This window comes from Lithobates pipiens, unplaced genomic scaffold, assembly GCF_037356315.1.
Source record: "Lithobates pipiens isolate NorthernLeopardFrog02 unplaced genomic scaffold, aLitPip1_a1.2 Scaffold_30, whole genome shotgun sequence".
Lineage (NCBI taxonomy): Eukaryota > Metazoa > Chordata > Amphibia > Anura > Ranidae > Lithobates > Lithobates pipiens.
In genome coordinates this window covers 73,806,722-73,824,264 of record NW_027507791.1, presented here as the reverse complement: position 1 = coordinate 73,824,264, position 17,543 = coordinate 73,806,722, and the positions used below count along the sequence as shown (strand labels likewise).

The 17,543-nt window shown below is 40.2% G+C and overlaps 1 protein-coding gene across 7 annotated transcripts in view; it reads left to right on the top strand.

Moving 5' to 3' along the window:
• SLC35F4 (solute carrier family 35 member F4) overlaps window positions 1-14,696 on the top strand; it is a 395,994-nt gene extending 381,298 nt beyond the window's left edge. For all 7 annotated transcript variants that reach the window (XM_077464441.1, XM_077464444.1, XM_077464443.1 and 4 more), the window contains 3 exons: window positions 669-861; window positions 10,161-10,250; window positions 14,278-14,696. In XM_077464441.1, the coding sequence (XP_077320567.1) occupies window positions 669-861; window positions 10,161-10,250; window positions 14,278-14,519 (525 nt within the window). In that variant the 3' untranslated portion in view covers window positions 14,520-14,696. The remainder of the gene's footprint in view (window positions 1-668; window positions 862-10,160; window positions 10,251-14,277) is intronic.
• Window positions 14,697-17,543: the final 2,847 nt, after the last annotated feature.

Genomic DNA, 17,543 nt, shown 5'->3' with positions numbered 1-17,543 from the left:
GTGCAACCAGCCAACCCATACATGGATCTAAATTTGTCCAGTCCTTGCTGAGCAGGCCAAATTTCAATCCATGTATGGCTGACTTTAGAAGTCCTATGTAGTAAAAATTGGTAAAGTTAAATTATATAAATTTTTGGTTTAGCATTTTAGAGTTGCAGTATTTCTGCAGCATGTGGGGTCTCTTCCTCAGACATGGTATTAAATACGCACACCTTAAAATGTATAATTTAACTTAACCTTTTCTTTATCAGGTCCTAAAACATCATATAGGTGTTCATTTTATAAAGCTGAAGAGTGAAAAATCTGGTGCAGCTCTGCATAGAAACCAATCAGCTTCCAGTTTTTTGTTTTTTTTTGCCAAAGGTTAATTCAAAAAACTGAAATTAGAAGCTGATTGGCTACCATGCACAGCTGAAAATGATTTTGCACTCTATTTTAGTAAGTCAACCCCATAGTTTATTTAAATTTTTTATGTATTTATGGTGTAACCTTGAAAGTCAATGGTACTCTAGAAATAAATAATAATTGATTGGCTAATAGACTGAGATTTTACCAGTTGTTTAATTCTCCTTTCCTCTTATGTTTTTACCATTTACAATTTCTACTGAATATCCCTAAAAAGCAAAAGGCTAAGTTCATCCAAAATTGATCTATGTTTATTGTTTCAGGTCTTATTTAAGATGTTTCTGGGAACGGCAAACTTCGGCGAAGCAGCACATTTTTTCTCTACTCTAGGCTTCTTCAATTTAATCTTCATATCATGCACACCAATCATTCTTTATTTTACCAAAGTAGAGCACTGGTCTTCATTCTCAGCCCTGCCATGGGGCTATCTATGCGGTGTCGCTGGTCTCTGGTTAGGTGAGTAGAAATCTTGACTGCTACATATTTTTTAGTTTCGTTGTATATGAACCTTCTTCCAGACCTAAATATGTAAAAGGCCATATAGGTGTTAGCAAAGGGTAGACAAGTATCACATCATCTATGTGACAAGCAGATTTTTCCATCCAAGTTTTTCCCGACAGAATTCCGCTCAAGCTTGGCTTGGTCACACAAAAGTTCTCTGAACTTTCGATCGTCAAGAACGCGGTACAACACTACAACAAGCCAATAAAATGAAGTTCAATGCTTCCGCGCATGCGTCAAATTGTTTCGAGCGTGCGTAGGAATTTTGCGTGTCTGAATTTGTACAGATGATCGGAATTTTCCGACCGAAAAATTGAGAACATGCTCTCAATCATTTGCTGGCCGAAATTCCACCAGCAAAAGTCCAATGGAGCATACACACGATCACATTTTCCAACCAAAAGCTCTCATCGGACTTTTGCTGGCGAAATTTCCGATCGTGTGTACGAGGCATAATACCTCTTTAAATTCTGTAAATACCCATGCTGTGGAATGTCACTTCTTTGATGAGGAATTGTCCCACTAATTCTTGAAAACCAACACTTCTGTCAGTGTCAGTCTTCTGTTTCCCCAATTGCGTTCCGTGTGGGTTCTCCTGTCGACCTCAATGTCACTACTGTGTGACATGAAGGTCAGCAGGAGAAACCACTGATTATAGCAGGGAACATAAGAAATGTAATACTTCTGGAAATGTTGGTTTCCCAGCATCCTTTAGGAAATTATTCCTCTTCAAGCGAGCAGCTCAGACAACAGGAGAGATGAGGGTACGTAAAGCAGTAATGTCATCTTTTTGGTCTAATTGACTGCTGTCCACTAATTTGACAGTCATTAGGCTGGTTTGTACTGTAGGTTAGCTGTAGGTTAGACACCTGTGTCTCGATTTCTTTCATGGGAAATATTGATTGGACAGATATGAAAGCCTTCTGTGATTACTAGTAAATCTCCTGGACTTAGCTGCTTCTAGGGGGTGTCTGTCTGCACACCCCCCTCCTAACCCCCGTCCTCTTTTATCTATTCTATTTAGTTTATCCTCTTAAGTCTATGTCCACCTTTAGATGCCGTACCCTGTGAAAATAAAGACATATACAGCAATGGAAGTCACAGGAGGAAAAAAGGGGAAAAAAAGAATGAAAGTAACTTTAGTGTATTCTACTGAGTCATATTTTTAATCATCTATACAGAGTTCCCAAGGACATTTTCTTATTGTTTGTGTCTATTCAACCACAACCAACTATAAAAGAGGAGCACAGCTCAGCACTTGAGAGATGAAGCAGGTCAGAATTCAAAGGCTAACCTTCATATAGACACTATTCTATTAAACCTGCATGCAGTACAGTAATGTCACCGCAGTTGCCTTTCTGGAAACAAAAAGCTGCACAATGTATAGGAAAAAATGTTTAGCCCTATAGCAGATAGTACTGTTATTTAACCAGTTCAGCCCCGGAAAGGATTTACCCCCCTTAACTACCAGGCCATTTTTTGTGTTGCGGCACTGCGTCGCTTTAACACAATTGCGAGGTCGGGCGATGCTTTCTTTTGGCGGTATTAGATTACCTCCTGTGGTTTTTATTTTTTTTACGGTATAAACAAAAAAAGAGCAACAATTAAAAAAAAAAAAAAAAAAGGTTTTACTTTCTGCTATAAAACATTTCCAAAAAAATATGTAAAGAAACTAATTTATTCATAAATTTTTGGCCAATTTGTATTCTGCTACATATTTTTGGTAAAAAAAATCCCAATAAGCGTATATTGATTGGTTTGCATAAAAGTTACCGCGTCTGCAAAAAATGGGATAGATTTATGACATTTTGTATTATTTATTTATTTTTTACTAGTAATGGCAGTGATCTGCGATTTTTAGTGGGACTGCGACATTGTGACGGACAGATCAGACACCTAACGTACATTTTTGACACTTTTTTGAGAACCAGTGACATTAATACAGTAATCGGGTCTAAAAATATTACATTTTATTGTACTTATGACACAGACAGGGAACATCAGGGGCGATCAAGGGGTTAGCTGTGTTCCCTCACTGTGCTCTAACTGTATGGGGGAGGACTCACTGGGACAACACACCGATCCGTCTTTCTGCAGAGCAGAAAGACCGGATTTGTGTGATCTCCCCTGTCAGAATGGAGATTTGCCTTGTTTACACAGGCAGATACCCGTTCTGTCACTGTGGGGAACAATTGTGGGTGGCTGGTGGACATCGAGTCCACCGGACCCACTGAATGGCTCCCCCGCTGGCCAATGGGAGCACACGAGCGACCACAGTTCGCTGTGTACGAGCCTGACATACACCTACAGTGGTTTGCGCAGCCGAGCCAATCTGCTGCAGTATAACTGTAGCAGCGATTCGGCAAGTGGTTAAAGTGACACTGGACTTTGATGTAGAAAAAAACATTCTATTCAAGTATGTATTTTTAACATAAACAAAAGTACCTTGCATTGCTCTCTGCCTTCTCCAAATCTGCATATTCTTTTTTTTTTCTACTGTGATCTGACTTTCTGTTAGAGAGAGGTTATGTTGGTTTTCAATGATCCCACTGTATGTAGGAGCATAGACATCCCTCCCTTGCTTGCTCCTGGCCTAGGGACTATGGGATTTGTAGTGTGCATCAAGCAGTGCATATGACTGCAACTAATATGCATTTTTTTTTTAAAACAGCCCAAAGGCCAATGCTGCGCTAGAACAAAAACTTTTATGTATGTAAACATAGCTACTAGCACCCCAAAGTCTATATACAAACTCAAACAAATATATAGCGCTAGTGATATTGCAAAATTACAAAATTTACAAGTGAAAAGAGGTTAAAAATCTCGAAATTTCAGTCCATAGGTGAAAAATGACAACAACCATCCATGCTTAGTATAGATGATAAGCTGTAGGAAAGGAAAACATGAAAATCCTTCACACAATGTGCATCCAGCTCCGCACCCAAGTGAGTAAGTAGCCTGCCTACCGGCTCTCTGTGACCACAAGAATAATGGTCCCACCAAGCTCAAGGAAATAGGTCTTCCCAGGACCCTTAATAGTGTCTGGAACTTCCACTTTACTAGTAAGACTCGGAAATATAAAAAAGAATTGCTCCCATAGTGCAGTACTTTAAAAAAAACTGAATTTAATAAATTAAGTGGGTTGCACTTACAAGATAAAAGCTGTTTATAGGCAGCAAAACAGTATGTTGTATGGTAAGAACCGCACCGTCTTTTATCTTGTAAGTGCAACCCACTTCTTTTATTAAATACAGTAAGAAATACTTTAAAGCGGTAGTAAACTGCACCAATTTTTATTTTATTTTTTGAAACCCTGCAAGGCAAAGGCATAATGTATTAGTGTGCATCACAAACGAGCACATTATGAAATACTTACCTTAGAACGAAGCCCTGGGTTTGTGCCCTCCAACTTTCTGATTGGCTGCGCCGCAATGATGTCACTCCTGTGCACGTGCGCAGGAGTCACGTACTTCGGCACAAAGCTCTGAAGGGACGGTACTGGTATGTCGTCCCTTCAGAGCGCATGATGTCACTGGCTGCATGCAGTATAAATAACTCCTAAACCATGTATACTCTCCAAAGATAACCATACACATCCACTAGTTAATGGCCCTGTAATATATTTTTCATTAAAGTGGAAGAAAAACCTTTTTGGGCACTTGTACCTACAGTGAAGTAAGATAAAAAAGTATTTTATCAGCTGCTAATTTTGTACGTTTGTCCACTGACAAAGAAATGATCAGTCTATAATTTTAATGGTAGGTTTATTTTAACAGTGAGAGACAGAATAACAACAAAAATATCCAGAAAAACGCATTTCAAAAAAGTTATAAATTGATTTTCATTTTATTGAGTGAAATAAGTATTTGATCCCCTATCAATCAGCAAGATTTCTGTCTCCCAGGTGTCGTCTATACAGGTAATGAGCTGAGATTAGGAGCACTCTCTTAAGGCCGCTTTCACACAGGGCATGTCCGTTTTAATGGGCTCCGCTTGCTCAGTGGGGATCAATCTGTTGATCTCCGTTGAGCAAGTGGATGACAGGTCCGTCTCCGCTCACTGTGCAGAGACGGTCCAATAATATGGAGTCCTAGGAAGCAACCTTTACAGGTCCAAAACAAAGCTGACATATGTATGCTGTATCATACAGTATTAAGCTCCAGTTGGCCCCATAGGAAGGGTTGAGAGATGACAGCAGCAATGTGAAGGATCTGCAACTCTCCCTTCGCTCAAGGATAGCTAACAGCATTCCTCTGATAAGCTGGCTTTCCACTAGGCCCCCCATCCCCCATTCAACATCAGGATGACATATGACAGTAATAATGTGGAAAGTCCAACACAAATAGCAGAATGCACTGTAGAAACAGGGAAAAGTTAAGTTAAGGTGGCCACTGCCACTCAACAGAAGTTGATCTACTTCTGTTGAACGTATCTGTTGTAAAAAAAGACACTCAATCAGCAGCCGCAGCCAATGGCTGTAGCATTGATCTGTGTATTCTAACAGGGAAGGAGTCCTCCTGCTGTCAGAATATAATAATGCAGGAAGATTTCCCCATCCACCTCAATTTGGATGGGAGAAACGGTACAGTTTTTTTGCACATGATACTCCTGTTTGAGCATCTACTTTTTCAGACTTTTCTTCTTGTATGTATTTGCACGCATTTATGTAGATTTTCGCATATATGCTTTGTGCGAAACGTATTCTCACGTTCTCATTTTGCACAATATATTAATGTGAATTTGCGCGTATTTGCATGCATTTGCACACATGAGGCATAAATACTGACCAAGAAAAGCTGATTTTACTATTTATTTTTTACCGAAGAATGCATGGCGCTTGTTTTCGCGCCTGTGTACATAGACACGTTACAATTAATGAGCTGTATTTTATTTCAGTGAAAAAAAAAAAAAAGCTGTACTGAGTTTTTTCAAGCTGCAATGTGCAAAGAGGCCTAAAAGAAAAAAACTGAGCCATGTAAGGCCAACTTTAGAAGGAAAAAAATTGAGAGTGACAAAAAGCTGTGACAGGCAGACACAGGAATCCGACACTGCCAAAAGTGTAAAATTACTGTAAATCTTAGGCCGCGTACACACGCGCGGACTGTTCGCCCAACCTTGTCCGCTGAACAGTGTTTGGGCGGACAGTCCGCTCGTGTGTGGGGCTTCAGCGGACAGTTTCAGCGGACAGTTGGCCGAACAAGGTCTTACGGAAATTCCGAAAAACTGTCCGCTGAAACAAGGTTTCAGCGGACTGTTCGCTCGTGTGTAGGCTTGTTCGGCCAACTAAGTCTCGCGCATGCTCAGAAAGGATTTCCACGTCGGAAGGTTGCATTGCAGTGTATAGGACGTCGTATTTTTCGTCCCGTCGTACGTGCCGTTCACGTCATCGCGCACGGTTTCAGCAAACTGTTCGTCCGTCGTGTGTGGCCATGTCCGTCCATGCTAAGTTTGAGCGGACTGTTCGCTCAAACTGTTGGACGGACAAAGTTGGGCCAACAGTCCGCGCGTGTGTACGCGGCCTTATAATGATTGGTACTGAAAAGGTTCAAAATGATTTATAGAAAAAAATAAAAAATCCTGTAAGGATTTACATTTTCAAGGCTTAAAGATAAAAATGAAGGTCTATATTTCCCCAGGCTCGGCATTAAACTTGTCCCCAAAAAATAACATCTTGGAAATAAAGATCTGAATGCAGTTGGTGGTTTTTCTGCATTAACAGCCATTCATATTACCTTGGGCTGATTTACAAAGAAACCTAAAGAAAAATGGACCAGCTGCAGTGACCAATCAGGTGTCATCTGCTTTCTTTCCTCGCACCAATCTTTCTAAATTGCCACTTTGCATAAATAAGATCCACTACGGAGACAATAATGATGCATTTTATAATCCCGAGCAGACAATCAGATTGTAACATTTAGTATAATTAGATTATTACTATTATACAGGATTTGGAAAGTGCCAACAGTTTACACAGCATTCTACAAAATAGCAAAGACAGTACAATTACAATACAATTCAATGAATGGTTAGCTGCTCCTGAGAGCTTGCAATTCAAAGTAAGGGGCAGGTGATACAAAGAGTATTATGCCGCGTACACACGGTCGGAGAATCCGTCGGAATGTGTCCTATCGGACCCTGTCATCAGATAATCCGACTGTGTGTGGTATGCATCAGACTGATTCCGTCCGAATCTCCGTCGGACCCAATTTTCCAACATGTTGGAAATATTTCCCGACCAACTGGGCCGGTCGGACCTAATCCGATCATGTGTAGCGAATTTTGATCGGACCAAGTGCCACGCATGCTCAGATCAAATTCCTACATCAAAGCTATTGGCTACTAGCCTGAATGTAGTCCCATCGTAACGAAATTACGTCACCGCGTTCTTGGCAACCGCTAAATCAGACAATTTGGCCCGACCGTGTGTATGCAACAGTTTCGGACACAATCCGTCGGACTAAATCCAACGGACAAAATCCGACGGATTTGGTTGGCAAAATCTCCGACCGTGTGTACGTGGGCTTAAAACCAAAAATTTAATTTAGAGAAGCTTACTAATCTTCAGTTTGGTGACTGTGTTCGGAAACCACGGTTGAGGAAACCACGGTTGTCACCCTTGGTTGCTCTCCTGATATGGACTACCATCAAGTCCATAACTCTTCATCTCCATTACAGGAGGGCAATTGATAGATTACACAAGATTGCTAGAAAGGAATATATTCTTCTGTGAAGCTCACAGGAAGTGGCAAGGATGCTGCATTTCTGGCCAAATCAACAAGTAATTTCTGTGTTTATTAAAAATGTTCTTAGCTTGGAAAAAAGAAACCTAATGCAGCCACAACAAAGTACTGTAAGCTGCAATATATTGCATTTTGTTCTCAGATTTAGTTATCTTTAAACTGTGAGGGGTGAACTCATAGAGAAAGTAAGAGAACAATTTTTAGCTAGAGACTTCCTTGAGAGGAAGAGTTTTCAGGGATCGCCTAAAGGCGGACAGAGTAGGTCATAGAAAGACACATTGGGGATGGCAGAGGCTCTGGAAAAGTCTTGGAGGTGAGTATAAGTGGAGGTAATGAGGAAGCTAGAGAACAGGAGGTCTTGGGAGGAACGGAGTGTTCTGTTTTGGCGATGCTTTAAAATGGTTGGTGATTTGGTTGGGGCAGAGCTGTGGATGGCTTTGTATATGGTTGTTAATATATTGAATTTTATTTGTTGGGTGAGCAGAAGCCATTGGAGGGATTGGCAGAGAGTGGCATGACCACTGAGCATTCAGTAAGGTGAATAGTTCTACCTGCAAAATTTATAATCAACAAATAATTGTTTCTTATTGGCTTTTTGGGTTACTGCCCTTTTCACTACAGTCATTATCTTCATATTACTGTATATTTTAATTATCTATAACGTGGTTGTATTGATAATCACATTTGCTCTATTCCTTTTATTTGCTATTCTGAAGGTGAGTTACATGATGCCTGAAATTTTTGAGCAGAAAATGCTAGCTGTAACTATTCAGGCTACAGGTAAATGCATGTGTACACATTTACAGATTTAAAAGGAACTTAGTTATCAGAATAACATATCTCCCACTGATATTTCCACCATGCCTTCTGGCCTGTTCGTTCCTCTGTCGGAGCCCTTGGACATCCCTGGTACATTCACATAGAATGCAGTAATCATCACAGTGGACAATCACCAAGTCTTACAATGTCACATGTGGAGAGGAGAAAGTCAATAATGTGACTGTAAAACTTTTTACAATTTTGGATAAATTGGAAGAGTCAGAACCATTGTAAAGTATTTATTGCCAGAAGAGAGATAATGGTTAATCAATCTCTAATTTCTTTCAAAACTATAATCTGCCCTGTGGTTAAAAATGTAAAGTGAATGTAGAGACAGAGATTAGGTTAAACGTGTCCAATGAGGACAAATTTTTTGATGGGCATGTCCCTCACTTTGTTGAGCTTTCCTGTTGTGTCTCTATGACAAAAAGTGAAAGGAAATCTCCTAAGTGAGACAAGACTATACAAAGAAAACTGATAGGGGTTTAACCATACCATGCTCTACCCGATACAAAAAAAAAAGCTTTATGTACTCTTTTGGCTTTAAATACATGTTACATATATAATATATACTAAAAGTTTTTATTGCTGTCAAAATTGCAGTTACAGTTGTTGTAAACCTCAGACATGAAAAATGAACAAAAAATAACCCTCTATAGTGTGTACTTGTCTCAATTAAGAGCACTAAGAATCATTTCTGTCTGCTGCTTCATTCCTCTGTGATCAGCATGAATCCCTTCTGCCAAGTTTTCCTGACACCAAAAGAAAAAAGGGGACGGGGGGCGATCTCTAGCTGATTGACAACCTCAGCTCTGTGTGCTGTGTAGAGGGGGATGTGTCCCTTCCCTCCAATCAGCTCTCAGAGCTCTTCTCACTGAGCTCTGCATAGTGTGACTTCAGCTCTCCACCCACGTTTTTCTAAACTCTCAGAAGAGCTTTAAATATTCAGCACTTTGAATTGATGTAGAGAAGAGAAGACTTCAGATAGACAGGTACAACTTAAGGAGGACAATTTATTTAATCTGTGTATCACCTGAGGCCAGTCACTTCACTGGGTATATGTAAGGGTTTACAGCCACTTTAAAGGAAAACTCTGTGAATGCACCAACAACACCAACACTGAGCTTACAAAAGAGTCATGCCCTGTACACATGGTCGGACTTTCAGATGGAAAATGTGCGATCGGATGGTGTTGTCGGAAAATCTGATTCTGTGAGGGCTCCATCAGACATTTTCCATCGGAATTTCCGATACAGAAAGTTTGAGAGCTGGATCTAAAATTCTCCAACAACAAAATCCAATCATTTAAATTCTGATCGTGTGTAGACAATTCCGACGGACAAAGTACCACGAGTGCTCAGAATAAATTACGAGACAAAAGCTATTGGCTACTGCCCTCTTTATAGTCCTGTCGTACATGGTTTACGTCACCTCATTCTGAACAATCGGATTTACCGACAACTTTGTGCGACCGTGTGTATGCAAGCCAAGTTTTTGTTGTTGGAATGTCCGACTGTGTGTACAGGGCATTAGTCTCCGGCAGGGCAGCAGGGAAATGTGTGAAAGATAAGTAAAAAGGGAATGGGGGGGAGATTCTTGCCACTTTGTCAATTCAAAACACATTTCCTTTTATTTGGAGTGTACTAAAATGCTTTCAATATTTACTAAATATAAACTTTCTTTTGTTTTTTGCAGCTTTCAACATACTAGTGAATGTTGGGGTTGTCTTGACATATCCAATCCTCATTTCTATTGGCACAGTTCTCAGTGTTCCCGGTAATGCGGGTAAGTAACTGATTAAAGAAAAATTTACAGCTGCAATAATGATACTTGCCCAATACTCATCCATAAAAGTGTTTTGGCATAAAGCTGAACTACAGGTATGATCTTTATTGCATACTCACATTGGTCCAGCTTGGACCTACCTAAATATCTTTATCTCATACCTGATTGGCCTCTGGGGAAGCTGACAATCACTGCAGTAGTTGGTGCTACCATAGAAGGGGCACACGCTTACTCACTTTTTCATTTGGAATAAGTAGAAAACCCCTGTTAGGTCTTTTTTTTCCACCTGTGTTAAATTGGAAAGAGATTCCTCCTCTTCGTGTCCTGAAAAACACAAGAAGTGAATCTCGCCATTCATAGAACACCTTGTATATTTTTTTGCTAATTAATACAAGGAAATCTCTGATTGGATGAAGTAGAGATTGTGACAACACCAACCTTCTTCTCCACCTCCTCCACCTCATTCAATCAGCGATAGCCTTGTATTTATCGAAAAAACACAGGACCCAGAAGATTGTGGCTATCACTGTAGTAGGGCCAACTACTACAGTGATAGCTTCCTTATTGGCCCATCAGGTATGTAATCCATATACTTATGTTGTGCCAAGCTGAACCATTGTAAGTATGCAATAAAGATCATAGATGGAGTTCAGCTTTAAGGCCAACATTCAGGCCTTAATTAGAAAATGATTACTTATATATTTTTATTAAATATTTTGCATAAAGCTAGTATTTATGCCTGAATCTCTCTTGGTATCAGTTTTCTACATTTGGTATAAATACAATAATGCTTAGGGATCGTATCTGTTCTCATGTGGAACTGCTTCTCTCCCCATACAAATTAATAAAAATACAAAAGCAGCCTCAGGCAGGTCAAATGCAGGTTAACTGGAGGTCAAATAGACCTAATGGATTCTTAATTATGTCAGAAAAAGCTCAAACTGATGTGAAAAGTAAGCTACGTGTGCTCACTGAAACCAGTCAATACTGGCATTTAGACTGTGGAGAGGTAGGGTCAGCAGTGTGAGCCAATCAGGACTCTATTTCTTTTCAAAGTGCATTCTTACAGGATGAGAAAGCAGAAGGATGAAAGTCTAGGTAGCCTTCTTCTGTGCTGCCTGGCAGGGTTCACCTAGATCATAGAACTGGCTGAACAGAATTATAAACCTTTGATTATAAAAACATTAAAGAGGAAGTAAACCCTGATGAGTTTACTTCCTCTTTCATTCCCTGCAAAGGCAAAGCATAATGGACTACTATGCATGCGAAGCCGCGATGACGTCACTCCTGCGCATGCGCACGGGAGCCGACACGTGCGGCAGCTCCGTCGTTGAGAATGCCGCGCTCAGTGCGCCCTGCGCGCCACTGTCTACGGCGCATGCGCCGTAGACAGCGGTGCCTGTTTTCGGGCAAATATCTCCTAAACCATATAGGTTTAGGAGATATTTCTTGGACCTACAGGTAAGCCTTAATCTAGGCTTACCTGTAGGTCAAAGTGGTTTGTAAGGGTTTACAACCACTTTAATATGTATGCATTTGTATAATGTGCAATTTGTGACAACATCAAACCCTTATAAAAAAATTGCTGACCTCTGTGTCATTGAGTGGAATTCTAGGCAGAATTCAGAAAACATAGTATAGTATATGTATTAATATAACAAACCGCGCTATAAATAACCAATATAACTAGCAGCTATATTATATATAAATATATAAAAACACATTCCCCAATGCTCTTTAATGTCACAAACACAATAGCATATATTATTTGTATGTTTATCTATTTATTATTTTAACAAAGCATTTGTAATTCTGTTCAGCTAGCCTGTAATTTACACACCTCTATTACTTCTCGATTCAGCTTTACTGTTTCCAGAATCACTTCTCTGCTCAGGCCTCATGCACACATGATGACCGTAAGGGCTCATGCGCACATGTCCTGTATGCATGAGCCCTTAGGGTCATCTTTCTATGGTACTCTCAGCCGTGGGCATGTGCTTGCCTCTGTTGCACCCTCCTAGATTGGTGCTACATTTAGATAAAACTAGTTTTGTTTTGATAGGTAAATTTAGTTGCCATACTGAAGTCAGTGTGGCTGTAATTGTTTGTTAGGTAAAAGTGTAGTTTACTCACTGTACTCGGTGTGGCTGTGATCAATTAGCTAGGTTTGCTCAGTGTGCTTAGCTGCTGCCAGTCTGATAGCTTGAGAAGAGGAACTTGAGAAGTTTCTGTATGATAGGTGTGGAGCTATGGAGATGACAGCATGAATATTGATATAGCCCTGGCCTATCCCAGAGAGGCAGGCTATTATGTTATTCTGGGAGATTTTAAATATTCTGTGAGCACACTGAGCTCTGGGTCTTTTCCTGGAGACGATTAGTTCAGCATGGAGGGCAAGCTGCCCTCCCAGGCAGTGCTGTTATATCTGCTGTCGTGAGGCTTCAGGTGGGCAACCTGAGGGCCTGGATGCTGTCCACTGAAGATCTAGTCTAGTATCATCAGAATAAGGGGTCACTTGGAAGTTGGAAGGGGCAACCAGCTGTTCCCTGGGCCTTGTGTGAGTACAGTTACTTTGAAAGATCTTGGGGACCTTTGTGCTTTTGCCACCCTTCTGGTGCTAGAGAAAGTCAACTGTGGGTCTGTTTAAAGGGAATACTGGCTGGTGTCCTGAAGAGCTTTGTCCGGCTAAACAGCTACTTAAAGGAACTCTTTTGTGGCTCTAGGAAAGATATTTACAGTAAACTACGATTACTACTGCTGACAAGAAATAGTAGGTTTGGGCTATGGATGGACTACAGAGAATACTATAAAAACAAGAGGGCTGCCACTACCCAAGGTTCACAACCAAAAGTTGGAAAGGTATACAATAGAAAATATATAAATGTAGGTAGTAAGGGCGCTCTACTCTACTCCTAAATGCCCCGTAATTCCAAGGGGTAAACAAAAGGAAATGTATGAGTGCTTCATTTAAAAACCTGTGCCATAAAGTATAAAGTGCGATGTACAAACTTGGTGAATTCCAGTAAAGTGCATACGTTAAAAAAAAAAAAAGAGAAGGAACCAAGGCGTTTCTCAGTATATAAAACTAAACAAATCCTTAATTATCTAATGGACTCTAGCACTTATTAGTGATAATAATATTATAGTTGAATTACACCCAGTGATAAAAATAAAAATAAAGATAAAAATAAAAATTGTTATTGTGTTGGTATCCACAATTAGATTTAAAATGATTAAGTTTTTTTTTTTATTTTTTTTTTAACATATGCACTTTACCGGAATTCACCAAGTTTGCACATCGCACGTTATACTTTATGGCACAGGTTTTTAAATGAAGCACTCATAAATTTCCTTTTGTTTACCCCTTGGAATTACGGGGCATTTAGGATTAGAGTAGAGCGCCCTTACTACCTACATTTATATATTTCTAACGATTACTACTGCTACCACTACCTTAAAGCGGAAGTCTACTGTTTTCTACAAGCACAGACTTTAATAAAGCCTGTCCTGAAGAATACCCAAGTCCTCAAGTTCTTGTTTTTGGAGTATCCCACCTACTTCCCTCAACCCTATCCAAGTCCTCCAAAATGAAAAACAAAAACACCCCTAGACTGGTCATTGAAGAAATGTGTGAATGAGCCTGTGTGCCTGGCGAAGATTGTGGGGAAACCTGGACGGTATTCCTGCAGCTCATACGGGAGTAGCGGTACACCTCCATCACGTACAATGTAGGGTTAATAGCCCTGTATTTTATGTGCCCACCCACACCCCAGAACTTTGAGCAAACGAGAACAGCCTTGTCCCTGCGCCTCTAGACTAAGGGAGCATTTACCACTTGCTGGGCAGGGGGGCTCGACTACAAGGGTAGATCTAGATTTTGTCTAGTTCCTGAAGTTTAGCTTTCATAAATGCTTGCAATATGTTGTTTGGCAATGCATTAATTATCTGTAATACCGTTTCAGTAATGACTCGGTATTCAAGATCTGTTATGAAAATAAATAAAAAAGATTTCTGTACCTCCATGCAGCTATTGATCTTCTGAAGCATGAAGTGATCTTCAGCGTTGTGAGACTCGGGGCCACCATCATCATCTGTATTGGATTTCTTCTGATGTTGCTTCCAGAGGAATGGGATGAGATCACACTGAGATTCATCAACAGTTTGAAAGAAAAGAAAACCGAAGAGCATGCAGAAGACGTAGCGGACGCTGGTGTGCACACAAGAAGCAGGAGCAGAGCGAACGGCACAGTGTCTATACCACTGTCTTAAATTCATCATTATTCAAATGCACGTGAATGTATATTCTGTGAATATAATTTATTTCAATAATTGTAATGTAAAATCACAGTATTAATTTACAGAGAATTCTAAGTTATACATGAAAAATGTTTACATTTATACACCTAAGTGTAAATAAACACAATAAAGATTTTTTTTTTTATTGAACTCATCCGGTAATGATTTTCTTATTTTTCTGTTGAAGATATTTTAGAGTTTTCCAAGCAGGGTGAAGTCAAAGTAATTGTAGACAGTAGAAGGTGATTGACCAAAAAGACCAGACGATGTCTGTAGTATTGTGAATTAATAACCTCTGGCAGTTTATTCTTGTTTTTCTAAATCTGATTTTTTTTTTTTTTTATAACAATTAAACATAAACAAAAACAAAAAAGAACAAATAAATATACAGTCCAACGTCAAATCACTGTTTCAAGCAATATCAACATTGATGCATTTAATACATCATCATCTAGATTTTCCCAAGGTATTCACAGGTAAAAATATGCAAAAATATTTATCGATATACAAAATAGTTTTGAAATATGAAAATATTCAGAAATTCTCAGAAGTACACATTATATAAGTCCTTGACAGGCCATACATCCCCCCACGCATGCACACACTATTTCCATATCCTCTATTTATAGTGCCTTGAAAGAGTATTCATACCCCTTGAAATATTCCACATTTTCTCATGTTACAACCGAAAGCGTACCATGTGATTTTGAAAAAGGGTTTGGGACTTTCTTCCGCATTTCAAGCGCATAGAACAGTCCATTGAAATGAATGACCTACATCTTTATCCACCCTGTCAGTACACCTTTGCATCCTAAAACCCATGCTAGCCTCTGCACCCCAAACATCCCCCGTCCTCTCCACCCCAACCCCCCCCCCCCCCCTTTAACTCTACCTGCCTCCTCTGCTCATCTTTGCTACCACCTCCCTTACCTCCATACACCCCTCTCCTTGCTCACCTGTGCGCCCCAAACTGTAATTCCTTCTCTGTGTACCTCTGCACACCCCACACTACCCCCTACCCCCCACACCAACTTGCGTACCTTTGGAGAACATGCTGATATCAGGCTTAATATCCACAGTTGTAGGCAGCACTTTCAAGCATGCCCCTTTATCTCCCAAGTGGGGCACATTCAGTATAGGTGATGGTGGATATGATGTCAGGGGGTATGATATACCTATGAATACCAGCTCTATTTACATATGAATGCTGTTGGTCCGCCCTTATTTACATATGAATGATGGTATTTACATGTAAACACAGGTTCTGCAGGTGAGTCATCTGTACACATAGGGCAGAGCTGGGCAGCATTAGTAACAGAACTTCAAACAGAGATATCAGGACACAGCACGGGACTAAAACCTCAATGAATGAGGGCATTTAAACTGGGATAGTTGGCAAGTATGAGGCAGCTGCTTTGGGCCCCACAACAATGACAGGGCCCAGGGCAGCTGCCCCTTTTGCCCTACCTTAAAGACGGCCCTGTTCAGTGTGATGTGCAGTGTTAGTTTTCTGCCACACATAGCATTTTGCTTTTAGGTCAAAAAGTTCAATTTTGGTCTCATCTGATCAGAGCACCTTCTTCCACGTGTTTGTTGTGTCCCCTACATGGCTTCTCGCAAACTGCAATCTGGACTTTTTATGGCTTTCTTTCAACAATGGCTTTCTTTTTGCCACTCTTCCATAAAGGGCAGATTTGTGGAGTGCACAACTCATAGTTGTCCTGTGGACAGATTCTCCTACCTGAGATGTGGATCTCTACAGCTCCTCCAGAGTTACCATGGGCCTCTTGGCTGCTTCTATGATTAATGTTCAGTTCTCCTTGGCCATCCTGTCAGTTTAGGTGGACAGCCATGTCTTGGCATTTTTTCTGTTGTCCCATACTCTTTCCATTTTCATATGATGAATTGAACTGTGGTCCATGTGATAGTCTAAGCTTGGGATTTTTTTTATAACCTAACCCTGCTTTAAACCTTTCCACAACTTTATCCTTGACCTTGACCTTTATCCTTTGTTCACTAAAGTTCTCTAATAAACCTCTGAGGGCTTCACAGACAGCTGTATTTATACTGAAATTAAATTACACACAGGTGGACATCCTCTTTACTAATTAGGTGACTTCTGAAGGCAATTGGTTCCACTAGATTTTAGTTAGGGGTATCAGAGTAAAGGGGCTGAATAATGCACGCCACACTTTTCACATATTTATTTGTAAAAATTTATGAAAACCATTTATCATTTTCCGTCCACTTCACAATTATGTGCCACTTTGTGTTGGTCTATCCTAAAATCCCAATAAAATACATTTACGTTTTTGGTTGTAACATGACAAAATGTGGAAAATTACAAGGGGTATGAATACTTTTTTAAGGCACTGTATTAACAATTTAGATTGAAATTAGAATGTGATGCAGCAATCCATTTACTCCAGATCCTTTCAATTTTCCAAGAGACGTTTTGTTAAACATACCCTTTCACACTAGGGCGTTTTGCAGGTGCTATAGCGTTAAAAATAGCGCCTGCAAACCGCCCTAAAACAGCTGCTCCATTCACTCCAGTGTGAAAGCCTGAGGGCTTTCACACTGGAGCGGTGCGCTGGCGGGTGTCAGAAAAAGTCCTGCCAGCAGCTTCTTTGGAGCGGTGAAGAGAGTAAATCTCATCTTAGGCTGGATTCACACTGCTGCAGTGCACCACTGCACAAAGCTTAGCACAATGCACAATAATGTGTATTGTTGCCCTGCGGTGCAATTCATTCTCAAAGGCACCCCAATTCACCTTGCCAATAGATGTTGCAGTGCACCACAATGCACGGTAATGCACTACCATGTGTTATGATGCATTGTGTTAATAGTAAAAAAAAAATAGTAAAAAAAAAATAGTACATGCACCTCTCTTATTGTGTTTTGGTGCTTTAGGAAGCCCATTCAAAGGAATGGTCTGTCTTGACAATGCTTGTTAATACATGAAACATGTTGATACATGTTGTTATCTTGTATGCT